Source organism: Corapipo altera, unplaced genomic scaffold, assembly GCF_003945725.1.
Source record: "Corapipo altera isolate COAL_440 unplaced genomic scaffold, ASM394572v1 76, whole genome shotgun sequence".
Lineage (NCBI taxonomy): Eukaryota > Metazoa > Chordata > Aves > Passeriformes > Pipridae > Corapipo > Corapipo altera.
Genome location: NW_020884964.1, coordinates 466,780 through 481,850, shown reverse-complemented (window position 1 = coordinate 481,850; position 15,071 = coordinate 466,780). Strand labels below are relative to the sequence as shown.

At 50.9% G+C, this 15,071-nt stretch overlaps 1 protein-coding gene across 3 annotated transcripts in view; it reads left to right on the top strand.

The window, feature by feature from the left end:
- Nucleotides 1-6,365: 6,365 nt before the first annotated feature.
- Nucleotides 6,366-15,071, top strand: part of ATL2 (atlastin GTPase 2) — a 48,078-nt gene continuing 39,372 nt past the window's right edge. For 2 of the 3 annotated variants that reach the window (XM_027664681.1, XM_027664679.1), the window contains exons 1-2: nucleotides 6,366-6,421; nucleotides 12,314-12,453. In XM_027664681.1, coding sequence (XP_027520482.1) covers nucleotides 6,381-6,421; nucleotides 12,314-12,453 — 181 coding nt within the window. In that variant the 5' untranslated portion in view covers nucleotides 6,366-6,380. Of the gene's footprint in view, nucleotides 6,422-12,313; nucleotides 12,454-14,510; nucleotides 14,683-15,071 lie in introns of those variants that run through there. The other variant, XM_027664683.1, reaches the window with a different exon arrangement.

Genomic DNA, 15,071 nt, shown 5'->3' with positions numbered 1-15,071 from the left:
ATCCTCCAGTGCCCTGCACCTGGCCAAGGCTGGCTTAGCCACAGCTTAGACTAGGGTAAAATAAGGACCTCTTCTGCACAGGGGGTAGCATGGAGTTAATCTGAATTAGATTAAAGCACTGCTATAAAGTGGACTGGTGAAACTGCATTAAACCCCCTTGTGGGCATAATTCCAGACTGAAGCAAGTGAAGTCAAATACAGGCCACTTGAGCCCTGTGTGTGAGTGGGGTGCTGTGCTCATTGGCAAATCCCCTTAAAACACCAAATTGAGTTTTTTTTCTTGAGTGTCACAGAATATCCTACTGCTGATGTAAAAGACTAAGTTTTCTCCTAGAAAAAGCTACAGAGCAAATACGAGCAAGTGCCATCAGTGCCTGTGCAAATCAGAAGGGCAAGTTTAGCCTAGTAATAAAGCTGCTGCCTGCATTGCTCAAACTGCTCTTGTGGCCACATGGATCCTTCTGTGTTATCTGCTCCTCATTTATTCCCAACAGTGCACATGCTGCATCTCCTTGACCTCTGCTGCTCAGGGAATTGCAAATAAAATGCCTCTTGGCTTGTTGCTGCTTTTATGCCAATCTCACCTTGGCTCGTGCTGCAGTGCACTGGCACTTACATGGCCTTTCCCACTTGTCCTTGGAGCTGTTTACTGCACCAGTTGCAGCCTAGCTTGTCCCCCCAGGATGTTTCTCGGCTTGTACTCGAGCCCCTCTTGGGCTGCAGATGGAAGAACCATAAAACAACCTGTGGGTTTGCCAGTGGGAGCCAATGGCCCTGGCTTGCGGCAACTGGGTATCAGTGGCTTCCTCCTTCCAGGTAGGAAATCAGGTGCAACTGTACTTTCAGAGCTTGTAACCAGGAGAAGTAGGACACAGAAGCCACTACTTTTGTTTCTCTGTTAGCATCCAGGCTTTGGGTCTGCCTGGTGCTTCACAGGGGGCAGGGGCTGGGTCCTGCTGTTTCCTCCCCTGGATCCAGGCTGGGAGCTGCAGGGCAGTGCTGGCAGGGAGCAGGGCAGGGAGCAGGGCTGCCCTGCTGGTAGGGGACAGCAGGTGGCAGCAAGAAATTGAGGCCCTTGGATCCGAGTTCAGCGCCAGTGACTGCGTGTGTTGACTTCTGTAGCTCAAGGCTGCAGAACTGGGGACAGTGAAATCTTTCTCAAACTCTCTTAAGTAGATTTGACACTGCTTTTGGTTTGTGCTCGTGGGCTGTTTGAGGTCATGGGGTGCTGTCTTGCAGCATCTGCACTGTATCACGAGCAAGGACCTGCAAAGCCAGACATGCAGAAGGACTCTCAGGTGCTTGAGTTTGGACTCTTTTATTCACCAGAATGGCCACTCCAGCTCGTACAGGAGAATTTGCTGAGATGTGTGAGCGAAGAGAGAGACTGTGTAGGGCACAGCCAAGGGCAGTGAGCACATATGTTGCTGAACACAACTACATTTTGGAGAGGGCAGCATGTAAACTTGTTTCTGCAGAAACTCATCCTCGCCTTGGGAATCCTCTCTGGGTTAACCAGAAGCATCCAAGTTGGAAAACTTGATGTCTGAATCTCTCCTGCAGTCTTGCCAGCTCTGGGGTGTGACCTAAGACATCTCTGCAACCCTTTTCCTAAGAGCAGCATTGCAAAAGAGCCCCAGTGGATAACTCAGAAACCTAGATTTAATTCCACTTGTGTAAGCAATTTAATCTACCAGGCAAGAGGTGATATTTCATCCCTCTTCCTTGAGGGACCTGGTATGCTTCTAAACATGTGCAAATGCCTTGGATACTTCAATAATAATGGATAAATGGCAGCCTGGCTTAGGAAGAACAGATCTTGCAAGACAAGTGTAATTGCTTCCACTGGAGACAGATGAACGATGCCTAAAATGGCCCGGGAGCCCTGAGGAGTATTAGTTAAATAAATGCAGTGAGGTGGTGAGAGGCATGAGAAACTGACTGCCACAGTGGCACAGGTGGAGCTCAGAAGAGATGAGGGTCCCCCGTGGGGCAAGACATCTGCCTCAAAGGGCTCACAAAAGGGATACAGGAATCCTGCACGTTTACCTGGAGGAGGTGGGACTGGGTCCCCTTCTCTTTCCTCCTGGTTTTCCTCCAGGCTCTGCTCGTCCCACTTCTCATGATGGAGGCACTGGGGAAATAATGGCAGAGGTGGAGCTGTGTCTGCTTCCCTGGCTCCTGCCTGGCTGTTGGATGGTGCCGCTCCTGAGCTGTGCCCTGTGGGCTCTGTCTGGAGCTCACCCCCGCGCAGGGAGCAGCGAGCCCTGCCTGCCTGATGAAATCTGGTGGCTTTTTTCAAGGAGGAGCCTGTCTTCAGACAGTCACGAGGGACAGACACCCCCTCGCACCACGCACAAAGCAGGAGATGAGAGCTTGGTTGGAAAGATACAGAGACTGGAGGGGAGGAAGGGGCAATCTTCAGGGACTGCCGCTAACACACTGGCAGAACAAGTGGGAGATTCAAAAGGGAGACTGGGATGGGATGGGATGGAGAGGCCATAGGCACATTTTCCCATAATGATGGGCTGCAGAAGGAAGACAGGTGAAGGAGAAGCACTAACACTGGTGGAGACTGCCTTGGGCCAAAGCAGGAGCCTGCCAAAAGCTTGATCCTGCCAGCCATGTGGTGTCAAGCTCTGGCTGTTCTCTGGACTCTGTGGTGTTATCTTTACTCCTGGAGAGAATGAGGCCAGCTTCAAACTTGGAGACAGATCACTTATACCCAAAGCACAGGAGTTGTTTTAAAACCACATTAACCATGTTGGTAATTTGGGGAGTTGCCCACCTTCTTTTTGTTTCCCGTCCTCACTACATGTAACAAAATTGGCTTTAAACAAGGTTTCAGAACAGGAATGGTGCCACAGTTGTTCAGCAGCTGCTTAGTGCCTGTTGGAAAGCTGTTCTTTGCCCTCCCTTCTTGGCTTCAGCTGGGCTTGTTCCTGCTCTGCTTTCCTTCTGGATTTGTTCCTTTTGGGTTTTCCTTATGTTTGAGCTCCCTTCTTTCAGGCTAGGGTACGTGTTTTCCAAGGGTCAGCCTAGAGCCAGAGGTCACAGTCTCTTTGGTATTTAAACTTAGCCATCGATTTTGTAACTCTTGGGGGAAAAGAAGAACCAACCTCAGTTTGGCATTTCTTGCAGCCCTCTGTCTCTCATCTGTGAGGGCCCCTCGCTCTTTGTGTTGCACAAGCTGCCCGAGTGCTCTGGGCCCCTTGCTGGGCTGTCCCTGCTGTCCAGCTGGGGACAGGAGTAAACTGAAAGTGTGGGGCAGCTTCTGCCATTCCCATTCCCACAGCTGTGTCAGCCAGTGAACACCATGTCCCACTGGCCTGGGTGAGGCCACAGGACAGGTCTCAACCTGTTCCATGCCAGGACACCTGAAATACTTGTGACCTGGTGAACACCCCTCCCATGCAGCGTGACAAGTTGTCCTTTGGCGCTAAAGCGCTGCTGGATCAGTGTGATCAGATGGAAAAACGCAACTGTGAGCTCCTGCCCTTTGAGCAGGGTAGAAACTCCAGCTCACAGACAGCTGGAGGAGCAGCCTGGTAAACACAGCCATGTGAATGTGTGATAAGGGAGCACTTGCACCCGGACATGTTCCCCGGACAGACCCTTTGCCCAGAGCTGTTAACCACCCTGCCATATGGTGAGCCCCTCTCCACGCACTCCTGTGCTGCAGCGTGACCCTGAGCTGCCAACCTGGCGTGTTTGCTGCCAGCTCGGGTTTGCTGCTGAGGCAAAGTGCAAAGGCACCTCTTGCATCACTGGGAGGGGGGGGGGGCAGGCTGGGCTGTCCCTGCCAGCAGCAGCACCACAGGCCCCAGTGGCACGACTGGGTGCTGTGGCACTGGCAGGAGAATCCAGGCATAGCCATGGCAGCTTCAGCCACAGCAAGTGCATTCCTGCAGCGTTACTGTATTCAAACTGTGTCCTTGCTTAGCATGGCTCTTTCAGAAGCTGATCAAAGCCCAAGCTTGCACCCCAGGAAGGCTAAGCAGCCCCCAGCAGCACACCAGGGTACAGTCCAAGCCTCCTTTGTGCTGCAAAGCACCAGGCATGCGCAGGAGGCTTTTAACGTCCAAGGACCAGCTCCAATCCACTTTCCCATTGCCTGTAAATGAAGTAGACTAGCTTTGCAAAATCAAAATACTCCTAGCAAGCAGAAGCTGGTACTTCTGGATGAGATTGGTCTCATCCAAGGGGAAGGCATTTTGCCTTTGAAACAGCCAAAATCTTTCTGCATTAAAGGCCCGGCTCACCTCTCAGTGAAAGCACTGACATCTTATATCACCTGTTTATAAGGCAGCTTTGAAGTTAACTGTTTATGTAACTTATTAAAAATACATTTGCACACCTTTTTATTATTTTCTTCCCTACCAAAAAAATTGGTAAGACAGGGTTTCAGGTGAGCTCTGATAGCTGGTTGCTGCTGCAGGGTGCAGAGGGGTCAGACGTGGTGGCAGCGTATGGACTCAGTGCCCCTCTTCACTGCTTGCTGGGCACTACAGGAGCATCCCTGTGCCTTGCTGCACACATAGACCTCAGGCTCAGTAATGCAGTGCCCTGTTCTTCAGAGAGCATTACACCTCTTTAGTCCCCTGGTTAATGGTTAGACTTATATTGCAGCAGCTGGCTCCCCAGCCCAGCTGTGGAAAGAGTCACAGATTTTAAATATTGGATTTTCTAATCTTGCCCTTTGGACCTGTTTTTTCTGTGGCTGTTTTTAAACAGTGTGCTCCTAAGGCTGCTGTGAAATCATGTGTGGGCTGCTGCGTCCCTAAGCAGGTACATCTTTGTAAGTTGTACAAGAGCAGTGTTTGGTGTAAGTTGGCATGTATGGCTCAATGCAGGAGACTGACATCAGCTCAGTTTGGTGTAGATTTGCCACCCGATAAAAGTCCCGGTGACAAGGGGCCTGGAGAGGTCTCAGATTCAGCCAACCTTCAAAGCAGGACTGTTGCTAAAGCTGGATCAGAGCACCTAAGTCTGAAAAACTTCAAAGGATGGAAACGCCTCCTCTCTGGGTACGTGTCCCAGGGCTGCTCCACCTTTCCAGGGAAGGAGTTTTTCCCAACACCCCATCTGAGCTGGCCAGGCTGTTAGATTGTCTTACCTACTGGAAAGACTCTGGCTCCATCCTCTCTGTAGCTGCCCTCCAAGTCACTGTAGACTTCTGCTAAATTGCCCCAGTCTCCTCTCCTTCACAACTAACCAAGCCAGCCGTCTTCACTTCTCCCTGTGGGCAATGTTCCCTCACTTCAACCAGCCTGATGGCCCTGCTGGTCCTGTCCAGCTTCCAGCAGATCCAGGCTCATCCTGGAGGGGCTGTTCACACCCACCAGGTCCTGCTGAAAGGGAATGCTTGGAACCAGGACATGCTGAAGTCAAACTCAGAAACAAGCTCATGGTGTCTGCTCAAATGAGCCTTCAGGAGAACGTGGTTTTGGTGGATTTCTGAATGAGATGGGTCTGAGCCAGCTGGCAAGTGCCCAGCAGTGACAAGCAAGGCCTGCCCACACCTATCTCCTTGCAACACTGCAATATCCTTCTGACCACTGAGGGCTGCAGGCCACTGCCCTGAACCATTTCCTCAGCCACATGAAGGAGCATCTTCCTGGGAGCAACAGTTTTAGGGACATCACCAGCATGAGGCTGCTGTGTCCTGAGTCCTGGACTGTGTGGGGCTCTCCAGAGCAGCAAGCACCTCTCCACTGTCTCCTGGGCACTGCCCACCCCTTCTGGGGTAAGTCAGAGGGCTCAGCTGCTCCCAGATTCCAGAGGCAGTGTGGCTGGAACCCAGGGGAGCTGTTGGAGCTGGCTTGCTCTACCTAAGGCCAGCTCATCTGTCTTCACCTTGCTGGCACAGCTCACTGGCATGGAGAGGCGAGAGTTGTGCTTCATTTAGATGGATACCAGGGAGCAGAGGGACTTTGCAGTGTTGTCCTGGGCATTTCAGAAGGGTCTGGGCTCCAAACCTGAGCCCTTGTGGGGCATTAGGCTCCCTCCTCTTCTCCCTTCTGTGGGACTGAGATGTGCTGAGCAGCCCATTCCTGCTCAGAGCTACTTGGTCCCCACTGGTTACTCCTCTCTGAAGGATTGTGTCAGATGCCCAAGGCTGTTCCTCTGAGGTCTGAAAGATTAGACTGGAAGTTTTATGGGTGGGAGATTTCCCAGGGCTGAGGTCAGAGACAGAAATGTAATGTCTGCCCAGCTCTGTTATACAATCTGCCGTTAAATAATCACTCAGGGTCACTGCGCCTGCCAGGCCACTGCAGCTGGTGGTGGGGCTGCATGGAAAACAGGCTGTGCTTTGTGGGATCACTGCCCACCAGACAAGAAGAAGAAGGAAAAACAGCAATATGCTTTTGGGCAGTCCCATGCTCAGACCCTTCCCAGCCTTGGAGTTCCTCATTGCAAGGTACTTTTCAGTGACAGAGGCATTAATCTCGCAAGGGCACAAAAAAAAAGCCTGGTGTAAAGCCTGATGGCCACAGTGTGGAGGTGGCTTTGGCCACTGTGAGGAAAGGCTGGTGTTTATCTGTGGGATGCTGTGACTAGAAGTGCGTGGGCAGGGTACTGTGTCTGTCACAGGGTTGCTGGTTCTCCACCAGGTCTGAGCAAAGTGGAGACCCAGCATCCATCCAACACAGTCCTGTGTCCCCCAGCCCTTGACTGGTCTCTGCATTTCATAAACCTGCAGTGGAGCAAATGCTGGGGCAGAACTGTGGACTCCCATGTGGTGCCTACTAGCATGTAGGGGCGGGCCAGTCCCACAGTCCCTGGGCACTGATTTCAGGTTGTGCTGCCCATCTGGGACTGACACCCATATAACAGCACTGTATTAATGATTTCAAAGGTGTGGCAAAACAATGTAGCCAAAATGGGAACTTGCAGGACATCAGGGAGCCTGTGGGAATGGATAGTGATGATGTGTGTTGGCTACAAGTAAGCAGTCACTCTAGGGAGCTGGATGATTTGTCCTAGGAAATACAGGCCAAGTCCAGGAAAAGAAGTCATGCTGGCAGGGAGAGCTCATAAAGCAAAGCTGGGAAGCAGCTACACTGCACTCTGAGCCTGAGCCTCGCTGCCCTGGGGTTCCTGTCCTTGAGCATGCTTTCACAGCTAGCTAGCCTACTTCTGCTGGATAATTTCTTCCTAATAAGGGGTGTTGGCAGGCAGCTGTGCTCTCCTGAGGGTGAGGGAGAGCAGCTCAATAAGAGCAACAAACTAGTGTGGGGCAGGGAGAGTTCCTTTTGTTTTCAGCTCCAAGGGTGAGTGTGAAATAGAAATGCTGGAGGATGACTGGATGGCACTAAGGAAGCTTGAGTTACCCCTCACTCATATTTTGCCCCCCTGAATGCTGTGCTGGCAGAGCAGGGCATCAGTATGGTGGTGATGGAGAAAAGATGCTTTGGGCTTCTCAGTTTTGCTCTGCATCTCCCTGCACAGAGGTCAGGGCACCACAAGCAGCAGGGCTGTGCCAATAATTGCCCAACAGCCAGAGGCCAGCACTGGTGGGGAATTACTGGGGAGCTAGGATGATGTGAGGTGTCTTGTGCACCAGCCAAATATTTCTCATCTGGCATGACAGCCCATGGCAGCCCTTGGTGCTCCTGTCCTTCCCAAATGCTGCTTGAAAAGTGCCTTCTGCTCCATCTATGACATCCCTGCTCTGGGACAACCGGGACCCCAGAGAGCTCTGAATGGGACTGGTGGGCCTGTGGTAAGAGGCTCTGCCAAATCACTTGCACACACGCACATCTTAACTGCCCCAGACAACAAGCTGCCTTCCTGTACTACCCATACAGTCTGTCACTCAACCCCCAAACACTGCAGAGCCATGGAACAGAGCATGCTTGCCTGTCCCTGCCACCAGGCTCTTCGGTGCCCCTTCGGTGCTCCCTGTGATCCGGGGAGGCATTCTAGCTTAATGCAGCTATTTTGTTATTTAATCCCTCTTGATTTTCCTTAACACCTTTCCAAATGTTTTAAACTAGCCTTGTTGTGCTCATCCACTGTTTAATCTGAGGTCAAATGATTGTATCTTAATCCCTGGATCTCAAATGAATTTGGGCTCAAATGAATCTCTGGTTTGGGCAGCTAACCCTCCAGCCCTCTGCTACAGCCAGGCCTGCTGTCTCCCTCTCCTTCTCTCATTATTTCTCTCTTTCTTGTAAGTTAACATTACTTGAGATGAACAAAACAAGTGATATCCCCCTGATTAATATTTCCAAACAAGTTCATATTTTTCCTTGTGATGAGCCCCAGGAGCCTTCTCTTGTCAAACGAGCTACATGTGATCACAGCAAGTGCAAGACTGTGCTTTTTGTGGCTGACTGGGTGCACAGAGCAAGCTGACATGGAGCGAATGTACAGGACAGCAATGAATCCATTGTACAGTTTTCCTGGAGGATCCAGACATGTTCTCCATTAGCAGTCCCCAGCAACCTGGCACTGTGCTTTTTCCAAAGGACATGTCCACCTCAGTGACACTGGAGTGGCAGGTACCAGTCCCCATGACCATGCCTTCCCCACATTCCTCCGCCTTTCCTGAGCTCTCTCCCCTGTCACACAGAGAGGTTTTGGGGCAAGAGAGCCTCTGAATCAGACTGACACAAATGCAAAGATGACGGGATGCTGATCTCAGCCCCATCCTTTGGGTGCTGCTAAAACTTGGCTTCTCATTTCATTGCACTTGCCCACAGCTGTGCTGCAAGTTCCCTGCTCAGACACAAACAAAAAGGCTTGGAGAATGTATTAGATTAAATACAAGTTTTCAACAACATGTTCTAAATTTTACTGAGAGTAGATTAAATCTTATTAAATTCACACATTATTCCAGACAGATAAAATGGCACATTCTACTTTGTGTCCTTAGCTTGGCCCAGAGGCCAGACTGAACCTCAGAGACTGCAGAACTGGTCTGGCCCTTCATGTCTAGACTCAGACCCAGACTTTGCTTCAATATTCAGGACTGGATCCAGACAGTTTCATTGGTGTGTTAAGGATCATAACCCAGATCCAGGTCTGGTTTGGAGCACAGTAGTAATCCCAGCCCTGAAGGGTGTGCTGACCCTCTCATAAGGCCACAGTGCTGGTGGGAGAAGCTCACTCGGGTTTCCTGTTTCCTGGGTGCTGCTGTCACTGGAGCTCACACCAGCACCTGTTGGCAGCTCCCATGTCTTTGATGTGCCCAAGTGGTTGGTGAGGGAGCCTGTGCTAGTCCAAAACCTCTCCTGAACCAGGCACAGAGAGTTGTGGCTAAATTCCCTCCAAATCCATCCTATCCTGATAGAGTGATGGGCTAATGCAACCCCATCCAAGGGTGTGTATGGGACCCTGAGGTGGAGAGGTTTGTCTTCCAGAAAAGGACAATGAGAGTTGCAAGTCAGATTCTGCTGTGGGAATCCACAGCAGAATCCCTCTTTTAAGCACAGCTCATCTCTATGCAGCTAGTCTGGACTTGCATAGGAAGAAAGCATGTGAAACTCTGGGAATAAACCACCTACTTCCTTGTGAGGACCTGTAAATCTCACCCAGCAAGCCTGTCATGTAGCTGCAAAGGACGCAAATAAACTCTGCTGTGTAATTAGCACCCTTTGTATGCCAGGGCAATCACACTCAACCCCACATGCAACCAGGAATCAGGTCTGCCTGCACAGAGCTCAATGCCAAATACTCTCCCTGGGTGTTAAAGCTGCGCTACTTCCCTCAAATCAGTATCACATGGTGAGGCTTTGCCCCATATGGGAGGACGTGGCCTGTGATATGAAAGATCAGTTATGCTGCAAAGACAGATATCCTCTTCTAAAACCTACAGCCAGTGCTGATAGGAGTGTTTCCTAGTAAATACCTACAGCACACTAAGCTAAATCAGTCTTATTTTATTACAATAAAGAATGAAATCTCTACACAGCATTTTTCCTAGTGAGACTCTGAGCTGTCACTGAGGTCTCTCTGATGGTGGAGTACTTTTCATCCCAAATTGTCTCTGGTAACCTGATTTCTGCAGGCTGCACCATGCAGAAAAAGCATAGTGGTATGGGGCTGAAGCTCTGTCACCCGATCGCATGGGTACCACTGGAGACTCCTCCTTCCTTAAGCAACAGAGAAAACACACACAGCTCTGTGCCTTGGAGGGAGGCTGCACGACTTTGGGGGCTGGTGTGATTATCTCTGCAAGACATCTGATGGGCGTCACATTGACAGCTGAAGCAATTCCTCTTTTTCTAGGACAAAGAAGCTTGAAGCCCGGGGGTGTGGGAAAGCACTTTCTCTCTGGTGGCCTCAGTGGCCTAAGGGGTCATTGGGAAATGGCACCCAGGGGACCCAAACCCAAGAGGTGCTTCTCATTTTTAGAGAGGCAGAGCAGGCAGGAGGTAGCTAAGCAGACCTGTCCTCCAGGTGAGGGTGGAAGAATGTGCTGGCTGTAGGCAGAGCCACCTCTGCAGTGGGGCAGCCCCACTGCAGGTGTACTGGCACTCTAAGCAGCACTGCAGATTTCACAGGAGTCAGTATCAAGCCCAGTCTTTAAAGGCAGCCTCATCTTGTGCTCTTGCATAACAGCGAGATGGAAATCACACTGTGTTTATACAGACTGAAATGATAGGAGTCTGCTTGAGCAAACGCTTGCACATGAAAGCCTCAGCTGGTTCAGAGCTCCATTTCCAGGAGCTGAAGAAAACCACTTAGCCATTTAAACCTCTGAAGACTTCAATCACCGGGTTAAGATGAAGACAGAGTAGGGTGGGGGAGACAGCTCCCATTTGCACCTGCAAGAGTGCCGCCTCCAGGGGCAGGCTGCAGTACCATCACCCCAAAGAGCCCCCCTAACAGGTACCACGCAGGCAAGCTTGGCTCCTGAGCCTGCCCGCTGTGACACAGTCCCTCGATTTAAACCCTTAATCCTGCGAAGATTGTGCAATAGCTCCTTCAGGCTGAGAACAGATTATGCCCGTTTCAAAGGTATTTGGCACTCTGGCTTCGCTGGGAGAGACCAATGAACTGGCTCAACCCCTCCTGTGATAGCACCTGCGGGCAATTCTTGCAGCTGGTGCCTAGCAACTTGCTCTGAGCTGCTCTCACAGCTAAAATTCAATGTCATTTCAGCCTTCCTTCCCAGAGAAGCAGCTCCTGAGTCATCATCAGGGAAGAATGAGAAGTGTCTCCCACTCGGCTTGCTATAAATTAGTGATATGGTAAGGGCTGCTCTCCCTCTTGAGCACGTGTCCTGCAGCCAGCTAAAAAGGCATCTCCTCTCAGCATGTGGGACAGCTTCACGCTCAGGAGATTTAGTAAATTGCATTTTTCCCCCCCTCCTTCCCAACTTGTTTTCTGCTCCCAAATGCCTCTCTGCTTTCTTGGAGCTCTCTGCAGAAGAACCAGGCTTGGATCCATGCCGTGTCTCACCTTGGCTTTCCTTGGGTGAGCCCCAGGTTGTGCAAACACACACAGGTAGATACAAGCTTTGGGCCGTGCTGAGCACTCTCTAGTGACACACAGCAACTTTTAGATCACCTGTGTGACAAATGAAGGTGCCTCTGAATCTGAGAGAGATGCCTTTGGGAAATGGCAAACATCATAAAAAAACGCAGAAGCAACCAAGATTGCCTGTTTACGGGGCTGAGATCTTTGCAGATGTGGTGAGACAAACACCAACCTGCCCGGGCAGGACCGAGCAGTGCATTTCTGCATGTGGCAGGGCACAGGGATGGGTGATGGGAAGAGGGAGCCAACCGGAGGATCCAGCTGCAGAGTGGGCAGGGGCTCGGAGAGCAGCACGTTCTCAGACGCCTGCTGGCACCGTGCACAGGGGAGGAGCACTCCAGCTGGGAGAGGTGGGAAGCTCTGAGGAGACGAAGTCCATGAGTAGTAGGGCTGTGGTGTCACAGCCTGAGTGTTTTTCAGAGAAAAGCAAGACAAGGTGCCTTACAGGGCTTTTCAGAACTCTGGGGGGGGCATATGTTTGCCTCTGGGAGCAAGTCTGAGATCCAAACGCATTTCCAAGTGGGAGACTGTTAGGACATCTCAGACTTGTCTGAGTGGCACAGTTCCTGTGGTGGTGTCTGCTGGGCAGGTCCATCACTGCAGAGCTGACTTCTCCTTGCCTTCCCAGTCTTATTCCTTGGGAAGCCCTGGGTGGCCCTAGTGACTGCAGCCAAAGAGTTGGAGGTGCCTTATTGCTGCGAATAGTGGGGGCTGGCAGAAGAACCACCTTTATCTCACAGCTGTCTGTCCTCAGCTCCTGACTGCTTGCAGCCCTGTGTAGTCTAGAAGGAAGACTGAGAATCACCTTGTTTGGACTCCACAGCCTGAAGCAGATGAGGAAAGAGGCTGGTAAGTGCAGAACCACCAATGGAGATGTCTCCAGCTCATCCCAGGACCCTCAGCCCTTTAAGATGGGACATGGCTCTGTTCCCAAGCCCAGGAGTGGTGCTCAGCATGCTTCAGGTGGGTGTTTGGCTGAAGGATTTGTCATCATACAGGTCACCTTAAACAAATCCAACTGCATTGCACAGGTTAGCTGATAGGAATAGAGAAGCATTTTATATGGAAAGGCATAAAAACCTCGAGTCTGATCTGACCTTGTCTAGTGTCCAGTGGGTGCCTCTGCCTGCATGGGTCAGGAACTGGCCAGTCCCCTGCCATGCTGTGATGTCTGAAGGCCAGGAAACATTGTGGTGGCTCTGTTTCCCCTTCAGTCACAGGAGGGGACAGTTCTCCAAGCAGAGTGGCTGAGCAGCCTCTGCCTTGGGTATAGATGGCACTGGTTGTGTTGACTGGCCTAAAGTGGGTTTGGGACAAGCTTGGGACAGCAAAGCTTTTTAAAACAGTATGGCCAAATCCAGGAGAAGATGCTGTCTGTAGAACAAAACTGTGCCTTTGCTGGCAGAGGGGACTACTGACCCAACCCGCACTTGTGATTCAGACATGTCCTTCTGCTCTGGCAGTCCCTTCCCAGCACAGCCTGCCTGTGGTTTGCACAGTTGTTCCACAGGCTCCTTTCAGGCCAAATCCACAGCTAGCTGAAGCAGTTTCGGTCCTAACTCTTGCATAGCCTGGCTCAGAGGAAAGTGTCATGTAGCTGGGAGTGTGGTGGTGATTTGCAACCGGGAGATGATATGTTAATAGCAAAATCCTCAGCTCAGAAAATGTCTCCTTCCTTCCTGCAAACCTAAGAGGACTGAATTAAAGCTGAGCTTTCTGACCTCCAAGTTCTTGACTTCTGCTCTCACATTACAGGAGCAGCAAATCCTGTTGCACGAAGCAGAAATCTATCTGTCTGAACATGCACTATTTCAAACTCTTATCTGTGCAAACTGTTCCAGACTTGATCAGAAACAACTCTGTTTACTAACAACAGAACTAGGAAACTTCTTTAGTATTGTGGGTCTTTTTCCCCCACAGTTTTTTTTAGTTTTCATATTGAGCCGCTGAAGCTTAAATCTGTCAGCTAACAGTGTTTCTAGCTTTCAGTGTGTTTTACTTCAATGTGTTTTACTTTGCCTGTTTGCCTGTATATATCTACATGCAGAGTGTGCTCTGCCTTCTTTCTGATGGAAAGAAAGGTTTTCCTTGACTTTGGGTGAGGTTAGAAGGACAGGCAATGGCACACCAATTTTCACCAAATAATTAGAGGGTATCAAACTGCAAAAGAACAACGGCAATTTTTTTTTCAGTAGTATTCATACTAACACTTTTGTACAAAGAGGTTGAATCCTGCTTCCATTTATGCTGATGTAAATCTAGAATAATAAAATTCTTTTACAGAATTTCATATTTTATTAATCCAAGTGTCAGAACTAGAATTGAATATATAATAATAGTTTGATCATTGTATCCTTGTGCAGTTCTCAGTGTGATTATAGCATCTTCTACACACATTAACGTCTTTCCAGTGTGTTTAGGTGTTAAACTTTCTGACACAAGAACTGCCCAGTGTAAGCACAGCTGCAAGTGTGATGGATCCCAGTAGTAGGAAAACCCTTATATGCTACTTCAGTAGTAAAGTGTGGAAAGCAAGGTTTGGAACACACTTCCAGGTGCCATGATAGTTGGGTTTTACTTTGAAGGTCTCTTTTGAGCTTTCTCTCCACCTCTGTTTAGGCAGAACCAAGCTCTGTTTGCTTTTTTAAGTTGCAGTCACTTGAAAGCTGCATCTCCAGGATGAAGTAAGTTAGCATAGCTCAAGACTTTGAGAAAAATCATTTCTACAGACAGCATTATTACGGTGAGCTAGGTTTTTGCAAAGCTGTTGTCCACTTCACATGATGACTTATTGGACAGTCTGTTGTTGTAACAAGTGCCAAGATCAAACTGACCAATTTGCTTGTGAAGGTTTACATGACCTTTAGCAATAGGAAGCTTCACAGACTTGGAAAACCTTGGTGCAGTGAAGGCAGCAAGCTTTAACAGCTGGCCTCCTAAAAGGACGCAGCAAGGTCAGCTTGGGTTTAGAGGAACAAAACTCTTGCAAAACTCTGGAATATTTGGTCCCTTGGGAACTTGTGTGGCTTGTTCTGATGCAGAGCCGTCCTCCCGCGTGTCCCCAGGGCAGCAGCAATGCCGCAGGGAGTCAGAACTCAGGAGCGAGCGAGAACTCCGGAGGAGTGAAGGCCACCTGCCTGGCTGCCCCCGTGGCCCAACAGAGGTGGAAAAGGGAAGCGAGGGCCCGGCAGGGTGAGGGTGCAGCGCAGGTGGACGGAGCGGTGATTGTCTGGCTGCGCGGAGCGAGCCGTGCTGGGCCAGCGGCCGATGGAGCACGGGATCCCCGAGGGACGCGCACCCTGAGGAGACGTTTCGTGTGGGCTCCTCGCTCTGTGCTCCGCGCGCCACAGCCCCGCTGCTCCCAGTCATCGCGGCGCGGGGCCGTGAGGGAGGCACCCACCCGAGGGCCGGGCCGGGCCGGGCCGGGCCGGGCCGGGCCGGGCTCAAGCGCTACATCTGTCTGTCTGTGTGGGTAGCTCTCTCTCCCTCAGCATCTCCCCCTCAGTTCTAAGGGGGCTCCGGCCCGGCCCGGCCCGGCCCCGCCCCGCCCCCGGGCTGAGGGCGCGAAGCCCCGCCCCCCC